The 26,325-nt window shown below is 39.1% G+C and overlaps 2 protein-coding genes across 2 annotated transcripts; both read left to right on the top strand.

Annotated features, from left to right (window-relative positions):
- The first annotated feature begins 4,736 nt into the window (after positions 1-4,736).
- LOC118430489 (gamma-aminobutyric acid receptor subunit gamma-3-like) lies at positions 4,737-13,571 on the top strand. The gene is made up of 10 exons (XM_035841396.1): positions 4,737-4,905; positions 6,273-6,394; positions 7,857-7,918; positions 8,849-9,060; positions 9,436-9,518; positions 10,062-10,208; positions 11,158-11,340; positions 11,563-11,762; positions 12,352-12,492; positions 13,039-13,571. The coding sequence occupies exons 1-10, from the start codon at positions 4,805-4,807 to the stop codon at positions 13,270-13,272; spliced, it is 1,485 nt and encodes a 494-aa protein (XP_035697289.1). The 5' UTR covers positions 4,737-4,804; the 3' UTR covers positions 13,273-13,571.
- A 1,564-nt stretch (positions 13,572-15,135) lies between these two features.
- LOC118430490 (glutamate-gated chloride channel-like) lies at positions 15,136-26,194 on the top strand. Its single transcript, XM_035841397.1, has 10 exons — positions 15,136-15,344; positions 17,295-17,413; positions 18,359-18,420; positions 18,827-19,029; positions 21,468-21,550; positions 22,849-22,995; positions 23,727-23,909; positions 24,410-24,609; positions 25,121-25,261; positions 25,409-26,194. Exons 1-10 carry the CDS (start codon positions 15,250-15,252, stop codon positions 25,634-25,636), a joined length of 1,461 nt encoding a protein of 486 aa, XP_035697290.1. The 5' UTR covers positions 15,136-15,249; the 3' UTR covers positions 25,637-26,194.
- Positions 26,195-26,325: the final 131 nt, after the last annotated feature.

Here is a 26,325-nt window from a genome sequence, read left to right on the forward strand (position 1 = left end):
ACGTTACACAGTTTCTAGCAACAATTGCACATCACTCAATCAAACACAGTATAAGCCGTTTAATTGCACACCCAATTTGCAAGCACATTTCGTGCAATTATGTGGTGGCGCAACAATGCGAAGTTATCCAGCTTTTGGGATTCCGTGCAATTAATAGAAGTGTGTGGTAATCCGCCGTGATGTTCAACATATCTAGCGAGTTTAATTCTAATTTGGTGATAATGAATCCAATTGAATGAATGAATGAATGAATGATTTTATTTGTAAAACATTGCAGCTTGGTAGCTGAATTGCGAGTTACATTACACTAATTGTGGGTTATCTCCACATACATAAATTAACACAATCATCGTGAGTAAAACTAGGCTAATGAATCTCAGCATAAATCTACACGGTATATTCCGGCAGTTTACACAGACATTGACTAAGATACACTTTAGGACACTAGTCGCCACTTGCGTACAGTAGATCTAAGGCACGTGGGATGAAGGACAACGCATGTCTTTTAGTCTTGCTGATCATTGTTGCACGATATGGTCTTCTGCTGCGTAGACCGTAGTGAGTGTCCGTGGGGCTAATTAAGAATGCCCAGAGTGGAGAAGACTCATCCTGAAGGGTATGTTCAAGAGTTCTCAGTGTAGCTCTCTCACGTCTACTAGTTAGTGTTGGGATAGAGTCAACAGAAAGTCCAATGATTCTCATACAACGCTTTTGAACAGATTCAAGAGAGTCCGAAAGATGATTTGGCAATCCTCCCCACACAGGGCTCGCGTACTCGAGGATCGGTCTGATGAACGTTAGGTAAATCTGGGTTAAGACGTCTACAGAGAGACCCGCCTTCTTAGCGATGCAAAGGTAGTAAATCCTCGGTCTCTGCTCAGCATGTATTGTATGTGAGCATCCCAGGTGAGGTCATAAGAGATGTGGACACCAAGTAGCTTGAAGGTGGTGACCCTTTGAATCTCATTACCAGCTATGGTAGGATGGGGAGGAAAGGGTATATTAGCCTCTTTCCTGGTGCTGATTACCATGCAATTAACAATCTAGATGCAATTGAAAAAAAATACTCCTAGAGTTTAGATCTATGCTTATTAATGGAAGCGAGAGTGTGAAGTGCAAAGACTATCTTGAAGTTCATTGCCCGCTAAATTATTACAATCATTTTTACATAACGTCCCAACCATACTAAATTGTTTAACACAGAGGACACAAGCACAATATCTTAAGAGAAGAGGTTGAAAAGTTGTCACTAGATGTTACATTTACCCTTTTATTCATTCCTCCGCTATACAAATAATTGCATACCAAATTGACCCTGGCCCTTTAATGTTATTTTCAGCATCCGTAAGTGAATCACTGAGAGATCTTCCCAATTGTATACACTGAGCAACCCAGGCTAATCCCCTTTCCATTTGAATTATTCAATTTACATGCATACCTGATGGACACTTAAATGCTACCAGCACATTTAGTAAGTTAGAATAGCTACCAATGGCTAGTCAAATGTATTTGTCCAGTCTAATGACCAAAACATGTACATCTGCAATTTATGAGAAAACGAAGCGAACAAGGCTTATCCCTTTTCCATTTCGGATTATTCAATTTATCTGAATACCTGATGGACACTTAAAGGCTTCAAACACATTTGAGGAAGTAAGAAAAGCTACGAATGGCTTGTCAAATATATTCGTCCAGCGTTATTGCCAAAATCGTCTGCAATTTACCAGAAAAATGAGTGAACCATACCAGGTACATGTTCTTTCTCAGTGCTAAGCAGCTTATCATAGCGAGCATCGCCGTATAGCAATTACTCAAGCAACTGGATATGGTTTTTGAAACGGTCGGACGGTTCAGATAACATCCGTTATCATGTCATTGGTCAGTGACACTGGAAAGATCTTGTAGGAGAGCAATTTCTATATCCTAACTATGAATTGATATGCAAGGAATATGGAGACAATTTCAAACAAGTTAATACACGTTAAGATGAAGTTGATGCAAATGAATCAATTAGCTCCTGCTGTTTGAATTACATCAGCTAAGTTACGTTTTGTCGCTGGCGTGGGCGGATAGTATCTAAAACTTCTGACCGTTTCAAAAATGATAACCAGTTGCTTGAGTCATTGCTATTTGGCGTATCTTATTGACTGAATGTCTAACGTTCTTAGACATGACAGCGAATATCATTTGTTTGATAAAGACTAATAAAACCATGCATCACGTACTGTATGCAACATCAAGCTAGCGCTAATATAATTATAAGGGATTTTGATTTTAAAAAAGGGAGTAACAAGTGTACAAGATACTATCATGTACACTAAACAACGATCGCCAGCCACCCATATCTGAAGTCGTGTGAACGTCCAATGACTGTAACTGCGCAATTCCACTTGTCTTTATCAACGAGTTTGCGTCATATTCTAGTCCCATTTTGCTCTCATGATGAATCGTTTAATCTAACCCAGGCCGTATGCGATATTAGGCCATGGTGATTTTATCATATTCATAAAGATTATCATATGGATGACATCAACTTTTGACCGTTAAAAAAATACAAAGCAGCTGCAAATTGAGTAAATATATACCATAGATTTTCAAACAATATATCGGGAACATAATTATACTAATTTCATAGAATGCAATGTCAGTTCCATGGCCAGGGAAGAAGATGAAAGAACAAAAATTAAGAATCTATAGTTTGGCATTCCATACCCTGTGTGCTCAGTCATTTGTTCAACCTTTCTCACTAGTACCCTACTTTCATAGTGAAGGCAATATTTTTTGGGCATTTTTTTTTGTTCGCAAGATCGCATCTGCTTTGAGGTCCAAAGAGTATCATTTCAATTAAATCAACATGGCCTGATGTGAATAAGCAAAATTTCAGGGATTTGTCCCAGTTGAAATGGGATCAACCCGAAAGCCCAAAGCTCTCACTGGGTCCTGTTATAATGGGTCTACGGAGTTGTGGATTACAAGCAATTAACTGGCCTGTTTCTCTAAATCAAACGCTTTCAAATAGACACAGAGGGCTGTCATCATAATTGCATGCTTTTATGTCTTAATTGAAGATATTGAATGTTTCTTCCCAACGCGAAGAGAAATTACGAAATAAGGTCATATTTGCATTGGGAATTTGTACTTCTTTACCTGCGATACCACATTTCGAAAAAGAAACCATTAAAATGTTGTCAATATGGTTTTGCCTCCGTTAACACAGCTGTTTGAGGTTATCATTTGTTTTAGATAAACTGTATGTCAAGCTGCGTTTCACATCCGATTTATCTTAGAACTGAGCCATATATCACCTCACTTTGTATGTCCTACCAGTACGTATGTGTGTATGTATATAAAATGCCATATTGCACAGGGAATTAGCACTTCTATACTTGCGATACCACATTTCGAAAAAGAAACAATTCAAATAATGTTTTTGCCTCCCTTAACCCTATTCAGACCGGGGGGGGGGCTTTTGAGGCCCGCGGCAACTTTGATGTCCTATAACACCAGAACGGCTTACGCTAGAGCCACCAAATTTGGTGAGTTTTTCTAAAATATTGTTGGCAAAAAATTTACGAAGTTTGAAAAATTTTCCATTTTTTCGTGTTGCCATGGCAACCGTTTGTTGACAGGCTGTTTTGCCAAAAATCACTATTTTTGGTTCTAACAATGTATTTTTCATATTCATTTGTTATTTTACTGCTATTTTGTAACATAAATAAAATCTTATATTATTTAGCATATCTTTCATAATTATATATGCATAAATTATGCTAATTTGATGACGTCATCAGCCCAAAATCCAAGATGGCGGACCGTATGGCAAGATCAAGAATAACAAGCTAATTATCCCTTAAAATTTGTAACTACCTGGTATTTTTTCATCAAAAACCATCTAAATGAATGAATTTAGTCTATTTAAATTGCCCTTTGTGATTATTTCTTGCAAAAAAAGGATTTTTGAAAATTCAATGTGTTGGATATAATATGGCGGAGCCCAACTCGTATCTTAGATGTGCATGACGTCATTTTGTGACGTCATTTTGACGTTATCGATGTTGCTATTGGCAACACAAGTCGTAATAAACATTATTATTCTGTTATCTGCACTTGTTGTTACATTTTTTTAGCATAACTTGAAGTTTTCTGAGAAAAACCCTTTTTTCATGGGTCCGGCCAATATAATCAAATTGATGACGTCACAATTACGTCATCTTACGTCAACGTAACGTCAAACGTCATATACTTGTCAGATATTATGTCGATATCATGTCCTGAAAATTTGGTGGCCCTACGGCACGTAGTTTTAGAGTTATAGGACTTAGAAATGGAGGGCCTCAAAAGCCCCCCCCCCGGTCCAGGGATGACCAAAAAAGCCCGGTCTGAATAGGGTTAAAGCATCTGTTTGAGGACATCATTTGTCTTAGATATATGTCAAGTCGTGCTTGATATCCGATTATTTGTTTTAGAACTGACCCATATATTACCTCCCTCGGTATACATTAGTAGTACATGTTTGTATGTATATTGAGCAGTAATTGCGCGTGGGAAACAGCATTTCTAAGATGGTGTGATATGACTATAAATTATTGATTAGTCTTGGAATGACTCGTTGTCTGTTGGAATCCCGTATGTGCTGTGATGCTGTGACAGTTTCCGGTGTAGGTGTGTCTATAGGGTACTCAAGCATACGTCTTGTAGTGCTTTTGGTGAAACGAATCGTACAGGCCATAGCCTTGTTGTAATCGATACTGAATGCACAAATTATTGTGATTGCTCGCTGCACGGAAGGGAATATATTATCACAATGAAAGGAATGGCAGCGCTGTCGCTTGCGGTGTTTGGATTCCTGGTACCGACCGTGCAGCCTTTGCCAGCGGTGGTGGAAACGCTAGGAACCCGGAAACGGTGAGTATATTTTACCATCAACATTTAACACGATATTGTACAAGAATTTTACTCGTGAAAACATTGAATCATTTGAGTTATTAGACAAGATATGAACATCCTTCATTAGGTTTATAAGAATGTTGCATCGATGTATTTTGGGGTAACCTTTCGGTTTGCATCTCAGATTTAGAGATGGGGCCCTTGTTGGGGTCTTTCGATATGGGCAACCACTACGTGGAAATGTAAGACGTTGTCTTGGGGATATGTACAGATTTGGTAGCAGCTTGCATTACACTTTGTGGCCTGAGGGTCTTTTGGGGGTGATCTCAAATAAAAATCTGGATAATTACCTTTTTCAAGAAGGTTACGTTTTTGGTAACGTTTACTATCATGATAGCTGTGTGTGTGTGTTTGTTTGTTTGTGTGTGTGTGTGTTGCTTAACTGCGTGTGTGTTTACGTTTGTGTGTGTATGTGTGTGTGTGTGTGTGTGTGTGGGTGTGTGGGTGTGTTTGTGTGTTTAGCACAATATTTCAGGTTTAGAGATGGTGCCCTGGTAAAGGGTGATCACTACATGGGAATACATTGCGTTGTCCTTGAAATATATATATCGATCTTTTCATAGCAGCCTGTGTTTCAGTCTGGGGCCTGAGGGGCTGCCCTTCAAGTAAAGAGTAATCTAGCTTCCGAGATAAGAATTCGACATATTAGTCTCAGTCTTTGCTCTTGCTTTCAAAACATTAAGTATATTTGTTTAAGTGTTAAACGATTTACCTCCAAAATGCAATATTATTGGAAAGGTGTACTTTATTTTGTAAGAACAGGCACACACTCTCTAATCATGCTAAGGCGCACTCTACATCTGCTTTGAGATTAGCTTTAAGTGCACACGTGCAGTCTTATAGCGCATTATTTTTCTACAACATGTTGTTGTAAATGATAGCAACAATAGCTAAGGTGCAAATGTAGGCTATTAAACTGTATGTATGGAACTCCCGTAAAGTAAGTAATAAATGGCTCACATGTGCCCCCTTTTAACATCAACTCTTATAATTGCACGGGGTACCATTATACTACCACATATTACAAAAACGTTGTTATAGAAACATTCTTAAAGTTGTTAGATATCCAAAGTGTGTACCCCAGGACTACTTATGCTACAATCCTTAAAAAATCATGTAGTTTTTCATGTGGGGGTATCATGACAGCTTGTGGAATTTGAATAGAGAGTTGAAACTACCAATTGACCTTGTATCGTAAGAATGTGTGCACGTATTGGAAGCTTTTATTCCACTCGATAAGCCAAGTAAGGCTAGTAAGGTCTAAACTTTTATCTCAAAAAATAGCCCCGCTAATTCTTAATGGTAGCATCTTTGACCTGTTTCAGTGAGGCGAGTGCGGACATCACCATAGACACTCCTGAAGGTGAAATCATTGTCAATGACACGAAGATGAAGTTTATAACAGTCCCAGAAGGATACGACAACAAAACACGGCCTGGTCCATCGGGTGAGTTACACACATAAGGCCACAGCAAGTAATTTTTTTTTGGATGACATCAGCGCGCGCATTAATTTTCGCCTGATTTCAGAAAAAAAAAACCAGATTTTTTTTCTTCTGCAAGGATGGCCAACATGACAATAACGTACCAAAATGAGCAAATATGTTGTGTTGTAGCCTAATGGTTGTACTTGTAGAAGTGACACGAGGTACCCAGGACTGTAGTTGTAGAAATGAAACTTATTGGATAGTTGTAAAATTGACACCAATATGGAAGCCATGAGTGTGGTTACCAACTTTGTTGGTGATGCCAGTCTACCACACTAGTGTCACTTTTACCACACCAGTTCATGTCTTGAATACAGGAATGAATGCCTTGTTGGCTCTGATACCATGTTTTGTCATTTTAATTCTTGTTACAACATTCATCACAACTTTATGGTATCTATTTTTGAAAATGTAGCCTTCTTGTTTTTATTCGCCCATCTTGTTTTTTTTTGCCCTTTCGCACTATTTTTGCAGTCTGCAGAGGATGTCATCCATAATATTTTCTTGCTGTGGCCTAAGGGGGGTTTGCTTTGTCAAGATTGACCACCAAGATCTATTTGCAAGGGAATCTATGTAGCCTGGGTACCAACTAATTTCCATCGGGCCCGGGGCTTCTTGCACCCAATACCCTTATTGGGGTTTGAGGGTAGCGAGTGCAAGGAGTCCCGGTAGAAATCGGTTGGTACCCAGGCCAATCCTATATCGTGTTATAGTGAATATTGTACATGCGCCAAATAATAGTTACTTATTGACAAGCAATTGGATGTCTTATTCATACCTATAGATATTTGTGTACGTCTGTTTAGTTTTACTGTAAGTAGTTGTAATAGACCTTGCGAAAGTCGCTGCCCTTCTTTCTTGTCAATAAAGATTTCTCGGTGATTTTGAAAACGGTCAGATGTTTCAGAAAGCATCCACTTCCGTCAGTGACTCTGGCCAGAACTTGTTAAAGAAAGGGGTTATACCCCTTAATTATGAATTGATAGGTAAAGGAGGTAAAACAATTGATTTAAGATAGTACAATTGGAAGTAAATTAAGACAAAATCTGTACATATACTGATAGACAATATCAATGATAAACATAAGGGAAAATGTTCGTCATTCACAAAGAATAACGGCGGATGTTTTTGTGATCGTCCGCCACCTTCTTCGAGGCAATACCGACGGGTTCACTTCGCCCTGCAGCTAGGTGCCATCACGGTATTGCCATGAACATGGCGACAGACTGTCAGAGAAACGTTAGGTATTCTGTAACCCTTTGGTATTCAATGGACTTCACTACTAATCACTACTCAAAGTGCTGTGGTGGAAACGGAAAATTTAAAGATTCCTTATCATTTTACATGAAGTATTTGTGCAATAAATAGTAGAAGATTTAAACCAATAACCGTGTATTTTAATTTTTCTCTTCATTTTCTACAGCTCCTGACGTGGATTGTTCAATCCACGTGCTGAAACTTGGTCCTTTTCTAGAAAAAGACATGGTATGGTGTGTGTTATTATCTTGTAACTTATATCTGTATGTTATTTACAAGCGTACTTGTATATCTTATCTCTCATTATATCTGTGATGTATGGCATGGATGCCTTTGAGGTTACATTTTCATTATATATGCGTCTGTGTGTGTGTGTGTGTGTGTGTGTGTTTCTGTCAACAAGATAACTAAAAAAACGGCTGGTTGGATTTATTTCATACTTTCTGTATCGGAAGTGTGTGACGAAATCTGGAAATGATTAAATTATCCCCTTGGCGGCTTCCCTTGAGTTCAACTCAGTCAGTCGAAAAAAAATATGAACTACGAATTGACATATTTCAGTCTCAAGGAAAAAATAAAATCCCTCAACCTTTGTTCCAAATGCCAAATTTGATCTTATTTGATCAAATTTTACTGAAAAAAAAAGCTTGTTCTAAAACCAGTTGCATTACTTCTTGAAAGACCCTTGTACCTTCACAGAAGGTAAAGTTCTCTTTCTTCTTGCTTCTTTTCCTTCTTCCGTTCCAAAGACATAGGGTCAACGACCTGGGCCAGACGGCTGTTGAACTATCCCAGATGCGCTCCATCCCAGAAGCGCTCCTGGGATAAAAGCACATCTGGGATGTAACAGTTGTCACTATAGTTACTGTCAAAGCAGCAGACACCCTTTGGTGCTCAATTACATAATGTAAGAAGTACCAGTAGCCTGAGTACCATCCTCCGTAGTGACCGTTGGCTCAATCCTTTAGCTTGCTATTTGAGCCAGCGGTCGCTACGGAGGATTCATGGTACTGAGAGCCGGAGTGGCCGGTTACCATACGTATGGGTGTATTTTATAATTAGTAAGAAAGAACAAAGTAGTATTTAGGGGCCAGCTAGTTGAACATTATGTATTTGCCTCCTGATGCTTTCTTACAACACATTTTCTCACTTCTACAGCTATTTCCGATCTCCTATTACTTCGCGTGTAACTGGACGGACACACGACTGAAAGTTCCCGACAACCACACTTTCGCGTACGTCGACGAATCTGCGGGAAGCGTCTGGAAACCATTACCACATCCCGTGCCAATGTCGGATACAATCATCCGAGAAGAATTTGTCGAACCACCCTTGGTTATTGCTGGTGGAACAGTGTACATGTTAAAAAAGTAGGTCTATGGAAGAAGAGGATCAGATGTGTGTGTGAGAGAGATAGAGATAGAGTATGTGTTTGTGTGTGTGTGTGTGTGTGTGTGTGTGTGTGTGTGTGAGTGAGTGAGTGAGTGAGAGAGAGGGTGTGCGTGTGTGTGTATGTGTGTGTATGTGTGTGTGTGAGTGAATGAGCATATCTATCTATCTACCTGTGTGTTTCTGTGTGTGAATGAATAAACATATCTATCTGTGTGTGGCTGTGTGTGTGTGTGTGCGGGTGTGAGGACTTACATTTTTGCCTATGATCTGACGGCAGTTTCTGCTTTATTTGACACTTTCTTCACAACAACAGTGTGTCATTTGTGACAAAACCTTTTCCATATTTTCTACAGATACACCTTCAACGCGCCATGTGTGATGAAACTGTACAGCTTCCCTCACGACCAGCAGTTTTGTAACGTACCAATCATGATGCGTAGGTATCCATTTGTCACAATCTACTAGTATTAGAATTACGCCCATTACCACTTTTCAGGACGTATGGAGCAACAGAGAATGATGTGCTAAAAAGGGTGTGACGCTTTCAGTAAAATAACACCTTTAACACAATATGACTACGAAGAATAACCCATTTAACTTGAAAGTTTATTTGTGTTGGTGGAATTCATTCTTGAACTACTATTAGTTAAACTGTAAATTCCAGTATAAAAAATTGGATCCATGGACTCACTCATCTACATCAGAGCTTAACAACCATCCCAGAACAAAGACGGTGGGCGCCATAGACTTCTTGCAACCTACGATCACTGCTCATTGAGTCACGTGTTCTATCTGCATGACGTGACGTCACGGCAGCATGAATTGTTCGTTCCGAATGAACAACACATGCATCAAGGGTTGACAAAGACTAGTCCAATTTTTGTTGAAATTTGCAGTTCAACTTAAGTTCAAGAAAATAAAAACGCTTGTTGTTGTCGGCCACGGTAGATCATTTCAAATGCTTTTTTTAAATTTTCAGGTGGTGGCGTGAAAGCTTCATGGGGAGCCATGATGTACTGGCCGGTTCAAGACCAGCCTATCCTGATGAACATGCAGGCATTCCGCTCGGTTTTCCGCGTGGAATATTTGGAATTCATCAGCTGGGCTGGCAGTACTCTATCGCCAAGTAAGTATTTGGAAACGTGGTGCTAGAGTCGATTCCATATTACCGAGAGGGTGTTTCTTGCCTTTTGTTCCAACATTTTGGAAATGTTTGTAACAATCTAACTGTGATAAGTAACTGTTTAGAACTATTCATAACATCTATGTGACGTTCTAAATATTTCTATAGTATCCAAACATGTTAGAAACATTTCTAACATCAAATACATTATTTCTGTTAGTTTCTAAACTGTTCCAACATAGATGCATCATCTGTGATCACATGTTCGAACATGGAAACAATATGATGAAACTGGGTCAGTGGGCTGGGAAGAAGGCAGTTCACACATCCCTGCCAAGTGCAGGAAATTATGTCTGTCTGCCACCTTCTCACAAAAGACTCACCATTGTATACTAAAGAACATCTAAAAATACAAGAGCCAAACAAAGGACCAAACTTAGCAGCTTTGTTTATGGGGTCAATAAAAGTTTTTATGGAGGAAAAAAATGACACAAAATGTTGGAACATGTTGGAACAGTAACAAAAACACATAGATGTTTGAAAATTGTTCTAAATAAAGAGATAATTATATCATTACTTTCCCAAATGTTCCAACAAATATAAAAAGGTTCAAACATGTTTAAACTTTCATTTTGAAATGTTTGAACAATTTCGAACTTAAGTGACTGAAATGTTCTTTTACTCAAAATAGTTAAAACTTATTACAAATATTATTTCAAAACCATCTCGGTGCCTTGGAATTGACTCTATCTCACTGCAATTTGTATGCATATTTGCACGAAGTAAAAAGAAATGACCATAATTCTTCTGTTTTCTGGAAGGTGGTGAACGTGCCGGCCTGCCGAAAGGACTTTCTTATTTGTCAATGCAAAGTGTGTCGATCAGATGGCTGCCTAATAAATGAAACTATGTTCGTCTAATCTGTATCGTCTACTTGTTTCTCTTATCATAGAGGAAACATGCATCTACCAGAAGGGATACTGTGACTACGGCGGATCTGAAGACTGTCACACAACAAGTTTGCGATGTACCGAAGCGGAGAATCAGAATAAATCGGAGTGCATCAACTGTAGCTTTTTCGGAGGAAAGTGTAAAACGTACCAAACTCCAAACTGTTCTTCGGTTTTGCAGAAAGGTGGGTGTATTCTTTTATTTTCTTTTGTATCAGGGCGTGGGCGATTTCTGGAAAGTTTCCCTCAAATTAATCTTTTTAAATCCTATTAAAAATTATTCCTCAAATTAATCTTGTAGAATCTTAAACCGACGGATAAAAATGCAGTAAATCACCCAGTTGATCCTTACTTTTGCTTAAGATTCATGAAAATTTAGGAACATACTTTGTTGCACATTTCTGTAGTCGACGAGTTTGGAATATACTGGACGAATCTCGAGTTGAGGCTCAAGTTGACCAGGCGGCTTGGCTACCACATTCTGAATTCATACATCCCGTCCATGTCTGTGGTCGGCATGTCCTGGGTGTCCTTCTGGATCGACCCGTCTTCAGCTCCGGCCAGAACCGGACTAGGAGTGACCACTGTCTTGACCATGGTTACGCTGGTAGATATTCTTTCTATATCTCTTTCCACTAGCACTGCGCTCTCGTTGTGCTCCCTCTGCGACCTTAGATTTGACAGATAGCTCAATGAATTGTACAGAAAAATCGGTTTTTACGCTTTTTTATCTTCTCAGTCACATCTTTACATTTTGTATGATATACCAAGTAGGAAATGGAAGGTTACACAGTCACATCAATTTTAGGTTACAGTGAGAGCGAAGCGCGATCGCCGTCAGTGGACCTTATCAATAATATGTTATCTGTTGTAATTTCTCATCTTCAACGTAAAATTTTTGCGGTTGCACTTGTAACTGTCGCCGCCCTAGACGAAGTAGTGTGTAATTTATGGTTAATAACTTGGAATTGATAGAATTCTATGCGTCAGAAGAGTTTGAACAGCGGTGCCATTTTGGATCTCGTCCAGTCTTCTGATTGGATCCGGGTCGTTATATTACACTGGGCGGTTATACCTTTATAGATCTCTGGAGATGTAACATCGTTATAATACGAAATAGGGGTTTGTGATTGGTTTATGTCCTCTAGTCATATGATAATAAAGAATAATATGTATCCCTGTCTCTATACACACAGAGTGGCAAAGTAGGAGGAGCTCCTGAGCTGAACTACATCCGGGCAATTGACGTGTGGATGCTGACGTGTAAACTGTTCGTCATCCTGGCCCTGTTGGAGTACGCATGCGTCAACTTCACTGCCTTGACTCAAAAGAGAAAGGTACAGAGAATAAATGGTGTCCATTCCTTATACAGATGCATTATGATAGATCAATCTAGACATTGACCCATGTTGTAATGGTCTCTTTTGTTCTTCACAAACACACACATATACACACACATAAACACACACATATACACACACACACACACACACACACATACACACAAACACACACAAACATGCACGCACACACAAGCAAGCACACACAAACATGCATGTACACACACACACACACACGCGCGCACAAACACACAAACACACAAACATACACACTACACTCGAGCATATATCATATACGTCGCTGCAGTCGGTTTGCGGCATGTCATCTTTTATAATGTACCGTCTGCCTTAAACAAGCATGATTGTTGTGATCTGGGATTGACATGTTCTACTGAAAAGCTTAGGTGATTTTGCTTTTGGCTCTATACTCTCTATATCATTTCTTATAACGTCTAGCGAAGAAATAGACGTAACGCAAGGACAACAACAACAACAACAACAATATTAAAATTATACGTACCTCTGTACTTGTCTCCTCCACAGGTAGAACAGATGCCCGAGGTTGATGTGGAACGACAGACAAAGAAGGAAGTGGGACAAGATCTAGATCTGTATGACTGTGACGAAAAAAAGCCGCCCCCGAAGTTTTCCGTCTCGACTCTGACGGCAGAGAAGGTTAACCGCAGCGTGGACCATGTGTCACGTGTGGCGTTCCCGGCAGCCTTCGCGATCTTCGTTTGTGCATACTTTAGTTTTTACCTTGCGGATTCGCCTTAGTGTGTAAAAAATGGCGGTCATACAATCCTGAAATAAAGAAAAGCTCCTTGATATGCTTTTCAAATTGTATCTATGGTTGAAGGCCTCTTCTGAGGATATTTGAGGCCAGTCAAACGGTGGAGGGTCAGTCCTTTTGCAGAGGTTTTTTTTAGATATCTTTTTGCTTCGAGTATATTTGTATCGAAGCCACACATGAAAGGACACGTATACACATCCAATCGGACCAATTGCTGAAGCTGTTGCATGAAGATACTGATGTATAATACTGTTTCCGCATGTTCGGACCAAACTTTGCATTTTTATATAGTATAGTATATAGTATAAGTATCATCAATGTTGCATTAAAAATATACAATTGACGACCGACATTGCTCTTTGATGATCTTCTTTCTCTATATGGGGCTTATACTGTGATGAATAATATCGTATGTCGATAATATTGATCACAAACGTTGTGCTGTTAGATTGAACCAACGGTGGTATAGTGTAAGACATTTGCTTGGGCTTTAGCTGATCTTATCTTTCTATTTATTCATAACAAAACATTTTCTATTCGTGACACAACATCACCAGGTTGCATAATCGGACCAATCGTTCAATTCTACTGGTCTAAGTCGACAAGGAAAGTTGGCACTTTGAATCCAAGACTGACAACTGCAAATAAGACAGCGACAGCCCCAAAGAACATAAAAAAAAAAAAAAACTAGAAAATATTTTCTATTACCCGATCGACCCTAGCAAAATACTGTTTGACCGTTGGCAAAGGACATAAAACATTCTATCTGACATCTGTGTGATGAAAATGCTGTAGGGTCGTTTTCTAACACAATAAAGAGTATTTTTGGATAACTTCGGCCAAGATTATGACAGAAACCAAAATAGGGATCCTGAATCACAACCTATTGACCATAATCTTCTCTTGACGAGTATCGGAAAGACTACTTTTATCAGGCTTAATTAGAATGCTATAGTGCCATATTGATTATTTTCTGTTCTCATTGATCATTCTAAGAACAGATCCTTTAAGGTGGTATCTCACTGCACTTTGGACACCTGTGCGGTACTGCGGGGTTCGTTCACTGCAATACTTTCTTGTTAATTTCGCAGATCTTTTTTCATAATTTAGATATTGTGTAATACACACAAGTAAGACTAAGAAGACAGCAAAATTCACAAAACGTAAGAAAATCCGTTCATTATCTCTTAAATTCCTTGAGTGTCTTTCGAATCCCGCAGTGCCGCACCGGTCCCCAAGTGCAGTGAGATACCACCATTAAGCGTGGTATGTAGGGCATATCCTGGAACGACCGTCAAATATGCCAAATCATCTGTTGCCTTGTGTTAACGTCCTCCTGTTGTGTGTCTTCCTGTAATAGCATAGGTCTGCTGTGGTGTTTTGCTGTAACGTTGTGTGATGCAAACATCTATCCTATTTATTCATTCATCTACTGAATTTTCAGACCACTGGATAGCCCATTCATTGCTGAAAAAAAATCAATTTTCAACGAGGCCCAGTAAACTAAATGATAAAATCATCAACATCACAGAGAAAAATAGGTAGAAAACAGCTTGTAACAGCTTGTCAATCTTGTAACATAGGATGGTTTTTTACGTGTAGTATACGCAACATATATGTGTATGTATATGCGTAAACCGTCTTCTGCTTATACATCTCATGAAAAAATAAATGTGAAATGAAATATGTGAAACATGAGTGATTACAGAAAGCTAAAGAAAACAAATCAAAAACGACTTGGGCACCTCAATTTAAGCCTATGGAAGTGGCACGATTATGTATACGCCTAATGACACTTGATAAATTATGTATGGAACTAGGTGGGAATGTTTACCGTCATCTCTTAAAGATGACACACTATCGATCCTCCAGAAACAACCAAATTAGATTGTGATAAGCCCCTAGTGCTGACCAAAGCCTAACTGTTCGGGGTTCCGCTGTAAAAGACATATACAGCAACCATGACTGTGAAGAGCGCAAGCCGGAATCTTCTACTCTTACTGTTGCTTATACACACCGAAGCAACGTCAGGAGAAACCATAGGAAAACAGAAGAGGTACGTACCGTTATCTATTTATCTTTGCTGCGTTTATCTTTGCTAAAGCCAGATGTAGGAATAGCACTACTGTAGACCGCATGGTATGCGTAACATTTAGCCTGGGGCAAATAAACTCCAATGGTGAACTCCCCAAGCAAATTATCCTCCCCATAAGCATAGCCAGTGTGGTTAGCCTAGTAGAGATTAGCATAGTCGCACGTATATGTTTGATTGATACAAAATTGAATGTTGTTTACACTAGCTTCTACTTCTAGTTAAAGAATCCCCTGTATATTTCTATTTGGCAGATGTCCAGCAACTGTTTGAAGGCAATGACAAGGACCTCCATCAGTCTAGCATATCTAATGTCAGTGATATTATGTTTAGACCAACTGAATGGAATCCATATTTTGTATACCTCAATGATGGATTCTGTATATAGTAAACATAGCTGCACCATGAATACATTGGGACCATGAAAGATGAGCTCTGGCGATTGCGCTGGCGTACTTTATTGACCTATATCAGGCTCCATGTGAAGCTGAAAAATGGTGAAAATTGTCAAAATAGACAAAAACATTACCAGAGGAGAAAGCCTGCTGAACACTACAGTTGGCGACATATTACTATATGGCTATGTCTCTACATTTATGGCCGGCTAAATCCTCTGGTACGTTTTCCGGCTGTTTGACCATTTTCTACTATTATTAGCGACCTGTGGAGCCTATAGTAGAGGTTGTAGAGGCTGTGTCAATGACGAAAGGAGAAACGCCTGACCGTTTCCAAAATAATATCCAGTTGCTTGAGTACTATTTGGCGCTGCTAGAGTTTGGTATGTTATGACCCATGTCTCTCCATTCCCCGCCAGGGAAATTATTCGACGCCCGGGGTATTGAAGCTCTTATCGGTAATATAGAAGACTTAACCCTCAAATCACCGTATGGGGTCAAAACTGACCCCAGACGTATATCGATGTGTGCCATCATGGTATTTCTGGTCGAAAACAAATTTCCTCCCATGAGTTTGTTTGTATATATGTCCTATAACTTCTTATACGTTTTTAACGAGATTGGCTCATTATTGATTAAGTTATCTTAGAAAGTTTATGTATGGTCCAGTGGGGTCAAAACTGACCCCAGCATTTTTTTAAACAAACTTTTGCGACCCACACCTTAACTACTTATCTTAGGATCACGAAATTTTCAGAGAATGATATACATGTAAGCCAAAATTATTGTGACAGCTTTTGTGCCAATATCATGTTATATGACGACATTATGACGTCATTTAGGTAATCTCGGCCGCCATCTTGGATTTTGCCTGATGACGTCATTAAATTAGCATAAATTATGAATATTGAGTTATGAAATTTACGTTGAATTTCATAAGATGTGATAAACAACTGATATCTGCTAAGAAAACCTTAAAACTTAAATGTTTAATACAGAATTAGAAAACTTAATAATAATAATTATTAGCAATAAATATGTCTGTCAGAATTTCGTTGCCATGGCAACATGAAAAATGATGAACATACTTTGTTCACTGAAAATTTTGCTTTCAACATTTCCTAAAAAGTTACTAAGTTTAATGGCCCTAGCATGAGCCATTCAGGCGCTATACGGCAGTGAAGTTGGCATCAAAAACCTCCTTTAAGGTCTGAATAGCATTGGTGCAAAATGTGGTCCTCATGATCTTTTGCATAAATTATGATAATGAGCTAGAAATATTCTCACCTAATCATGTCAGACTGTTCCACATAGATTAATGAAACTAAACATATATACAAATCTCAAAAAGAGTCACACAAAAAACTGTATTTGTACAAAATGTTTTGGGGTCAGTTTTGACCCCATACGGTAATCTACGTCACAAAAAAGCTACGGTGGTTTGAGGGTTAAACACACATGCACATCTGTTTGTATGCATTGGCATCTTATCATGATTCAACTTATCTCATTTATATAGCGACGATGTTGAAGACGAATTTAGATCGTCAAAGACGAGATTTGATGGACATTCGACCCTGCCACATGTGATAAGGATCCCGGAGGATTACGATAACACAACAAGACCTAGTTCGTCTGGTAAGTGTTCATCGATCACATGCAATGCACTAGGGGTGGGTACCGGTACAGAAAATTTAGGTCCAGGTCCGGTTCAGGTCAAGAGGATAAGGTCCAGGTCCGGACCTGAACCTGGACCTGATTCCGTATGTGAGAACTTGTGAATAATATATTCAAAATTAGTAGAAATAACTATAGACTCTACGCTACTTTGCTCTTGTTATTTTCCCGGTAAGCCTCGAAACGTGTGAACGCCTGCTGATCATTTTCCAATATGTTCATTTTCCAATAGGTCCAACATCCGGTCACCGAATGTTTTCAGGTCCGGTTTTTCTGGACCGGTCCAATAAGAAAAAAAACCTACATAACACCATTCTCACACGGCGGACAAGACAGAACGAAAGGAGGTCAATGAGGCAACCAAAAAACAGTTATAGAATCATATCTCATGTACTATGTTTGATACTGGTTTTTAGTAATTAGGATGATAAGTTTGTTTTTATTTTGCCAAACATTGTACCGTGTACGATCGTTGCGCAATACAGTTCTTCTTATCTCATTCAGTTTTTCTTCCATACTGTACTAATATCATAAATATAAGCTCAAACAATACAAATCATAAGTAGTGTTATGTACAGAAAATATGTAGCAATGTAGAGTAGCGTAGAAATGCAAAATAAAAACATATATTGCAAATATGTCACTGACATGCAGCCATTCTCTAATTGTACGATTTGCTAATTCCATGCTATCGTTAGTTGAAGTGCTAATTATGATGTCTTTTGTTTGCCACATTGGCCTCGTTTTCGATCTGTCATGTCCGCCTCTTGAGAAATGTGTATTGTAAGCGATGCTTTCTGCTCTTTTCTGTTTGTTTTCTTTAGCTTTCTTTCAAATCCCACTAAAGTTGCCAACAAAACACAAGTGTTGCCAATATGTCTGCTTTTTTTCTTCTATTTTACATAGTTGTAGACATCGGTTGTGCCGCCTACATCGCAAGCCTTGGTCCTTTTTTGGAAAGGTCAATGGTAAGGCCCGAATTCAATTGCCTTTTCTTGTATTCAATACCTCTTACCAACTTCATATTTAGTATCCACCCTTCAAAGCTCACAATGCCATTGCGACATATCAAAAAGCTTGAAATAATCTGCAGATTTGAAGAAAGCATCTCCAGATTTTTTTTTATTTTCAACGATGCGTGACGACCCATTTTGGGGCTCATTATGATCCGTAAAGTACTGTAAATGTATTTAAGTTTGCGGGGATTTAATTTCGCGGTAGCGGGACAAAGGACTTTTCGCGGTGGTTTTAATTTCGCGGTAACGCGTCTGCTGTCTACTACCATAATAGAAAAATGTTCGCGGTGGTTTTAATTTTGCGGTTAAGTGGTCATTTGGCGGCTGTTTATTACATTTTTTTTCATTTTCTTTGCAGAAATTCGAGATCTCATTTTACTTGTACTGCCAATGGACCGATCCCAGGCTAAACATCTCGGCCGTGATTGCTTACGTGGACGAGACGGACCGGAAGATTTGGAGACCCCAGATCTGGCCCGATCCGATGTCGGGAGCAGCACGGGCGGATTTTTTCGACAAGCCGTATGTAACTCCCGGAGGACTGGTCATGGACGGTCTCAGGTATTACTCACCCGACAAGAACACTTTGAATTCGCTATACATGTAACGTTACGGCAGCAGAAGCTGGGGGGGGGGGGTAGACTTTCCTTTGCTTTACATGGTTAAAAGAGCCTTCACGCTGAAAACGAATCAGCAGGAATCAAGCAGAACCAACCGGAACGAATAATTTGCGAAATATGCGCCTCATTCGGGGGCCATCCCGAGTGTAAATTTCAAATGGACCTTATATCCTCTTAACACGAGACGGAATGAGCTAATATGCCGTCAGAATGACAAGTCTTTCTCATTCCTGGAAACTCGTAGTGTATTCTAGAAATTTTCACTGCACTCCAGATATTCTTTTGGCCACATTCGGGCAGGATTCCAAGTGGCTTGCCATTTCGGTTGTCCATCGAATGAGATAAGAATGTTTCGAATAATGTTGGAATACCGCAGAATGCGGTCAGACTGCAGTTAGAATAGTTCGAATCCACTTAGAATCCACTTTGAGTGTCATTCGATATTTCTCCACTTAGAATGCACCTCGACAGTTTTTAACATGTCAAAACTTTCGGGCCAGCCAAAAGAACGGGCACAAATAGCTGAAATGCAGGGAGAATTTCTGAAACACACTACGAATTGCCAGCTGGAATTGCCTGGAATAGAAAATAATTTTCATTCCGACGGCATTCCGGCTGATTCTCTCTCTTGTGTGAAAGGGGCTTAAGACATGCAAATACAATCATTTCAAAGCACATGTCAGTAATTGTTCGGGAGGGACTACCAAATAAACTTTACTGTGCCATACATGGCTAGGACATGCAAATACATTTACCTACATCTCAAACCTCAAATTTACCTTCATTTCAAACCCCACTGCAAAGCTGGATTGGTCAGGTTTATTTTGGTTCAAAATTACAAAATGGAGGTCAACTCCCGTGTTTTGCGAACTATAGCCAAAAGAATGAAATACTGAAATACACCAGGAATTCACCCCTCGTACCAATTGGAAAGTCCAGCCAATTACGTCCAATTCAGAGGTATGAAATTTATTACACTTGACAGGTCATAAAAGAGCAAGGGTTAAAGTTTTTGCCAGATTTTAGAAATATACTTAGCAGAAAACTAGACCTTTTGGATCCAAATTCGCACAGGAAAATTAAAAAAAATCAATATTCAGAAGAATAAATATCTTCCATAATGCTTTACGTGGATCATATTCACTTCATAAAGTCATAAATCATTCGAATCCAATTGGCGCAGTCTACAACTAGTCTAATGGAAGCCTAATGAGTGAGGGTCGTCTTTTAAACGATTTACTGCGTTGTAATCAATACATAATGCAATTATACAACGGTTAGTTTTGCGTCTATGATTCATAAATCTGACTAATTTGCTGCCTCTAAACGGTTAGTATCTTACAATAACAGTACTGTATAACGTGATCATGACATCGATATTTCGGCGCTACAACAGTTCTTCATTTACATTGATGCAATTTATGACCCGGTCACATTCGTGGAAGCACGTCGCATGATTTTGGCGTCATAGAATTCGAAACAGACCGTGACAGAACCAACGACCGACAAAGTTCTAAGAAAGTCATTTTCCGTAACAAGACATGTTTGTTACGACATATGCACGGCTATTACAAAAATAAGCTTTTTCACGGAGTTCACTACGCATGTGTGGTCGACAGGAATCCTGGGTAATGTCAAAGGTGAAGGCGCGACAGACGTAAATAGTCTCATTGTTTCAATTTGCGTAACGGTGTCTGGAATGTAATGGTGCCTGCAAGTTGGCGGAGTGTTTAGTAATTAGCTTTATTTCACCTGGATATAATACCCAGAATTCATATCTCGTGCACATGCGTAGTTAACTCAGTCTGCAAAGAGTCCTATAGGTGCGCTCCCACCGCACTTGTGTCAAGCTTGCGTCACTGCGGGGTTTAAAAAATACTCAACGAATTTCAGAGATAAAGAACGAATTTTCTTTCTTTTTGTGCATTTTGTCCTTTTCTAAGTCATACTTTTACGTATAACGTAATATTTAGATTATAATGAATGAATGAAGACCTTTATTGTACAGTTTTGCCCAACCGAGCTAAGTACAGGTCACAACAAGTCAAGAGATATAAAGTATCACAAATCTAGTCTAACACAAAAGTTCGGCTTCTTCTCGCTTCTTGGTAATGGTGAAAATGTACGACTGTATGGGTTTAGCTTTGGCGGTTTGTCAAAAAGCATGAGAAATATAAAATATATATTATAGATAATCGGAGAAAATACTAGTTACAAAACAGTGACGCAGTGAACGAACCCCGCAGTGACGCAAGCTTGATACAAGTGCGGTAGGAGCGCACCCTAAGTTTGCCATCGAATGGAGATCGAACGCAGAATTTGACCGGGCTCATATGGACAATTTTGTTTCACTGACGTTTCCATGTTATCATCCAATAGGTACACCATCGAAGCAACATGCCTGATGACGTTCTATAACTACCCTCACGACAAACAGTTCTGCAACGTGCCCATCTATTTACGTATGTCATACAGTTCTTATTATTCATATTACACTATATGGCTGGGCTGTTTATTCATCAATCTATTAATTATTTATTTCAGGTACGAACAGGTCAATATTTAAAAACATACAAGTACATGTACAAGACAACAAATAGTATATACACACAGCATATCAGAAAAAAAAGGCATTGTAAAAGAAAACATTAGAAGTTGACTTTAGAGAACTAGATGTTTACCAGACATGACAGACATCCCAGGTCATGGGGTGAGTGGAAGAAGCTACTGATTTACGGGGATGTATTGTTTCTTGTCTATCTGTCTGTTTTCACAGTTATACATTTTCCATATGCTGGTAACCTCAGAGCGACCAATTGACACACGTGTTTGTCAATCAAAACATCAATTATATATCCAACTAGAGTTCGGGGACCTCATACCTCCATGAAATATTTATTGCTTTTTTGTGGATGGTATGTATGTTTATAGTCGGTTGTATTTGAGAGTAATGGTTATATAATATAAATGTTATGGGAAAGTAGTGGTGTATTTATTTAATGACACAGAGGATGTCCATCTGATTAGTAATTATCAAAATGTGACACTTAATTGTGTAATGTGCGTTTAAGAGGTCGACGGCATATGGTAGCGTGGTGTTCCTTAAGCTTGATGTTTGGCATTTAAAATGTCTAAGGTTGTCAGCATTATTGAGGTTCGACTATGTGCCTCAGAGCGGTGTGGTGGGAGGAAGTTGGGAAACTCAGAAAGAAGAAGGGATGTGGCCAACTTTAGTCAGATGATGATTTGATTTTCCACCAATATGTCATAACATCAGCTGTTCACACGGTACAAAAACGAGATGCACACTTTCCTCTGACAGCCCTACACCAACTGTAAGATGAATACTTGGCGCCAACCCCGTCTGCTAACAGCTGTCACCTCACCATCTGCTTGGAGCTAAGCCCATTAACAAACACATAAAGCACGATGCCTGTACCAATATATCTCAAATATAGGGGTGATTTCTGATATTATTACATCAATTATAACGACAGATACGGCTCCCAAAATCTCATTGATTCGAGCTTTCATCACACCCCACCCACACAACAAGTATGAAACCAATCCATCCAGCCGTTCTTGAGTAATCATCTACACAGACAGAGACACATAACAGAAAATATAACCTCCATTCCATGACATTTCATGGAGGTAATGAGCTATTGAACAACACATGTAGGAAACTCTAGGTATATCATCCCTGACCCTGGTAGAATCAAGACATAAAAACCTGTGAATATTCTCTCCTCATGTTTAGGTGGGGGCGTGGTTGCTACTTGGAAATTGCCACCACTCTGGGTGAAGACTGACTCGGCCATTTCCATCAACATGCAGAGGGTCCGCTCCATGTTCCGGTTAGATCACATGGAGTCTCTCAGTTACATCTACAGCAATATGTTTCCTGGTAAGCGCTTTATGTTGATTCAATTTTGGTCAGGATTTCAATAAGTATGTCAACACCATCATATCTGTCGATCAAAAAACTTTCTGGATTCATTGACACACATATCTAGCTGAAGACGCTAGACAAATTTAATGTTACTGGGTAGTTATTCTCTTTACTCATCTCTTATCAATTATGAAATTATGCTAAAGACACAAAACCTCAGTATGGCAATTAAACGTTTTTAGTTTTATGTGTCCCTTTTTTTTCTTTTGCATGGGGCAAGTGGCGAAATTACCCAAAGATTTACGTTACACTGTGTTTTTGCATTATCTATCATCTAGATATTTGATCATCTTTTTAGATACTTTGGTTCCAATGTTGTACAAGTGACGGCGATATTATACGTCTATCGTGACTTTTTTGTTTGATCAATTGTGAAAAATATGTTGCTGGTGACGTATAAAGATTGTATCTCACTGCGCAGTTCATGGGACACCGGTGCGGCACTGCGGGGTTCATAAGATTGCTCAACGAATTTCAGATAAATAACTAATTTTCTTACGTTTTGTTACTTTTGCTGTCTTCTAAGTAATACTTTTGCGTATTACGCAATATCTAGATTATCAAAATAAATCGGCGAAAGTAATACAGCAGTGACGCAGTGAACGAACCCCACAGTAACGCACTGGTGCCCCAAGTGCAGTAAGATACTTTCTTATGCATGTTTCGTAACTCTTTTTATTACCCAGAGGAAACGTGTATATATCAGAAGGACTTGTGTAACTACGAAGGATCTGAGAGCTGCTACAGGTCGGGACTAAGATGTTCGGAAGCAGAGAACCAGAACAACGCGTTGTGCATCAAATGCAACATGTTCGGAGGGAGGTGTAAATCGTATAAAACACCGAACTGTTCTTCCGTAATAGAGAAAGGTAGGTGAATTAGGACATGGAAAAAGAAAGTGTATGTGTATGTGTATATGTATGTGTATGTGTATGTGTATGTGTATGTGTATGTGTATGTGTATGTGTATGTGTATGTGTATGTGTATATGCATGTGTATGTGTATGTGTATGTGTATGTGTATGTGTGTGTGTATGTGTACGTGTATGTGAATACGTTTTTCTGTACCTGTGTATATGTATGTCTGCGCGATTGTGTGCAACTATATACAACTATATGTGTGTGTTTGTGTGTATATGTGTTTGATTATATATGTATAGTAACTATATAACGCACACATATTATGTTAAGCATCTAGAGAGCAATCTATATTATTTTAAAACCAATTCCGACATCCCTTCAAAATGAAAATAAATACATTCACCGACTTGTTGAACCTACCTTCAGCTCTATGATTTTACTAACGCATAACAAGAAAAGAGTGTACTCTCAGGTCCAGTAAAGATTTCCACAATGTTTATTCTTACAGTTACACCGCTGAATGTTTACCTCACGACGCTGGAGTTCAGGTTTAAGTTTACCCGACGGTTGAGCTACCACCTGCTGAAGACGTACGTCCCCTCGTTCTGCGTGGTCGGCATGTCCTGGGTATCCTTCTGGATCGACCCGTCTTCAGCTCCGGCCAGAACTGGTCTGGGAGTGACCACTGTACTGACCATTGTTACGTTGGTACGTATACTCATTAAGAAATAAAAGGAATGGATAGTACTGTTCATTCAGTGTTTAAAATGCGTTTCAAATTTAAAACTGTCAATGATGTTGAAGTCTGAGACGGAAACAGTAACATAGAATTTCATAAAATAACATTTTGACAAAAAAATCTAGCACTTATCAACACAGACAGCGGGTAGCTAAACTTTCGATCAGATCTGTGTTTTACGTGATTTTTTATGGGTTCATGCTTATTATGCTCGATCCATTTAAGGCGGCCATCTGAGGCTATTGCACCGAAACAAGGCTAGTATGACCATAATAGCCTACAGGAGAGGATAACCCTGGCTAGGGATAGAAGAACCTGGAGGCAATTCTCGATCTTCATGTCTACCTTGTCCCCCCAACGACCTGGAGGTCAAGAGACTAGGTAGGTTGGTAGGTAGGTATAGTATAGGTAGGCCAGGTATTGAATTACAGCTGCCAATGGTGTTGGATTAGTTACCGACAGGGCTGTTTGCCTCCACAGAGCGGGAAAGTCGAACCAGCTCCAGAACTGAACTACATCCGGGCTATCGACGTCTGGATGCTCGGCTGCAAACTCTTCGTCATCCTGGCTCTGTTGGAATACGCATGCGTCAACTTTACCGTCCGCACACAGACGAGAAAGGTTAGTTTTTTTTTGGAATTAGAGCGTCATATTCTTGAATGTGTTCTCAAACATTATTCAAGATTACCTTAAAATAACTTTTACTTGAAATTATCTAGAATATTTGGTTAAACAAAGGTATTTTTCACGCTTCTCACTCGACTGTAGATTGACAAAATACTTGATGGCGTCCACCAACAATCAAGCATATCTGAGGGAAAACCGGAAGTGACGTTATCCGCACAGGAAGAACATGGGAACGAGACCTCCTTGAACGACCAGCTCACTCAGTTGGCCAATAAGCGCAATTACAGCATGGACCACGTGTCACGTGTTCTCTTTCCAGCTGCGTACTTCGTCTTTGTGTGCACATATTTTGTTGCTTACATGTATTAGAGCTAATGAGAAAGAATGTTCAATCAAACATACGTAGTGTAAAATGGACTAATTGAGCACTTTTCTAGATATAGACACAAAATATTTGTTAATGCATGCGACATGGCTGATTCAGGGAATGGAAATGACACAATCATTGTCGTGTAGTAAGCCTAGGATTCTGAGAAAGACTTGTTGTAACAGAACAGCAGTCGTATAACAATATGACTGCTAAACATTGAACAGACAAAATGACGAAAAGGGTGAAAAGGGCTTTATATACATGTATGTTGTAAGGCAGTCTTTAAAAGTAGACAATTAGTTGATAAGAGTGGGTGTGTTCGTACATAGTGCCGAATATATCAATCCTTCTGATATATATATATAGTTGCAGGTTGTAGATTTATCTGCTACGCATTTTAAAGCTTGAGGGGGGTCTTAAAAATTGCAAATGAAATTGCAATTTTTACCGTTTTTCTGCATGAGCAATATATCGCAATGTAATTATATGAATCACAGATATAAATACACAATAAACACATCAACACAACAATAGATTTGAAGAATACACTTATGTATTTGCTTGACATTTGATAAAACATACGTCCACTTTTTTTCAAAACTTAAGTGCATCTACAAGCACTTGAAGATAGTTAAATATGTTCTTCATTCCAATTCTCGTTACACATGAAGTAATAAGCCATCGGATT

This window comes from Branchiostoma floridae, chromosome 14 (assembly GCF_000003815.2).
Source record: "Branchiostoma floridae strain S238N-H82 chromosome 14, Bfl_VNyyK, whole genome shotgun sequence".
NCBI lineage: Eukaryota > Metazoa > Chordata > Leptocardii > Amphioxiformes > Branchiostomatidae > Branchiostoma > Branchiostoma floridae.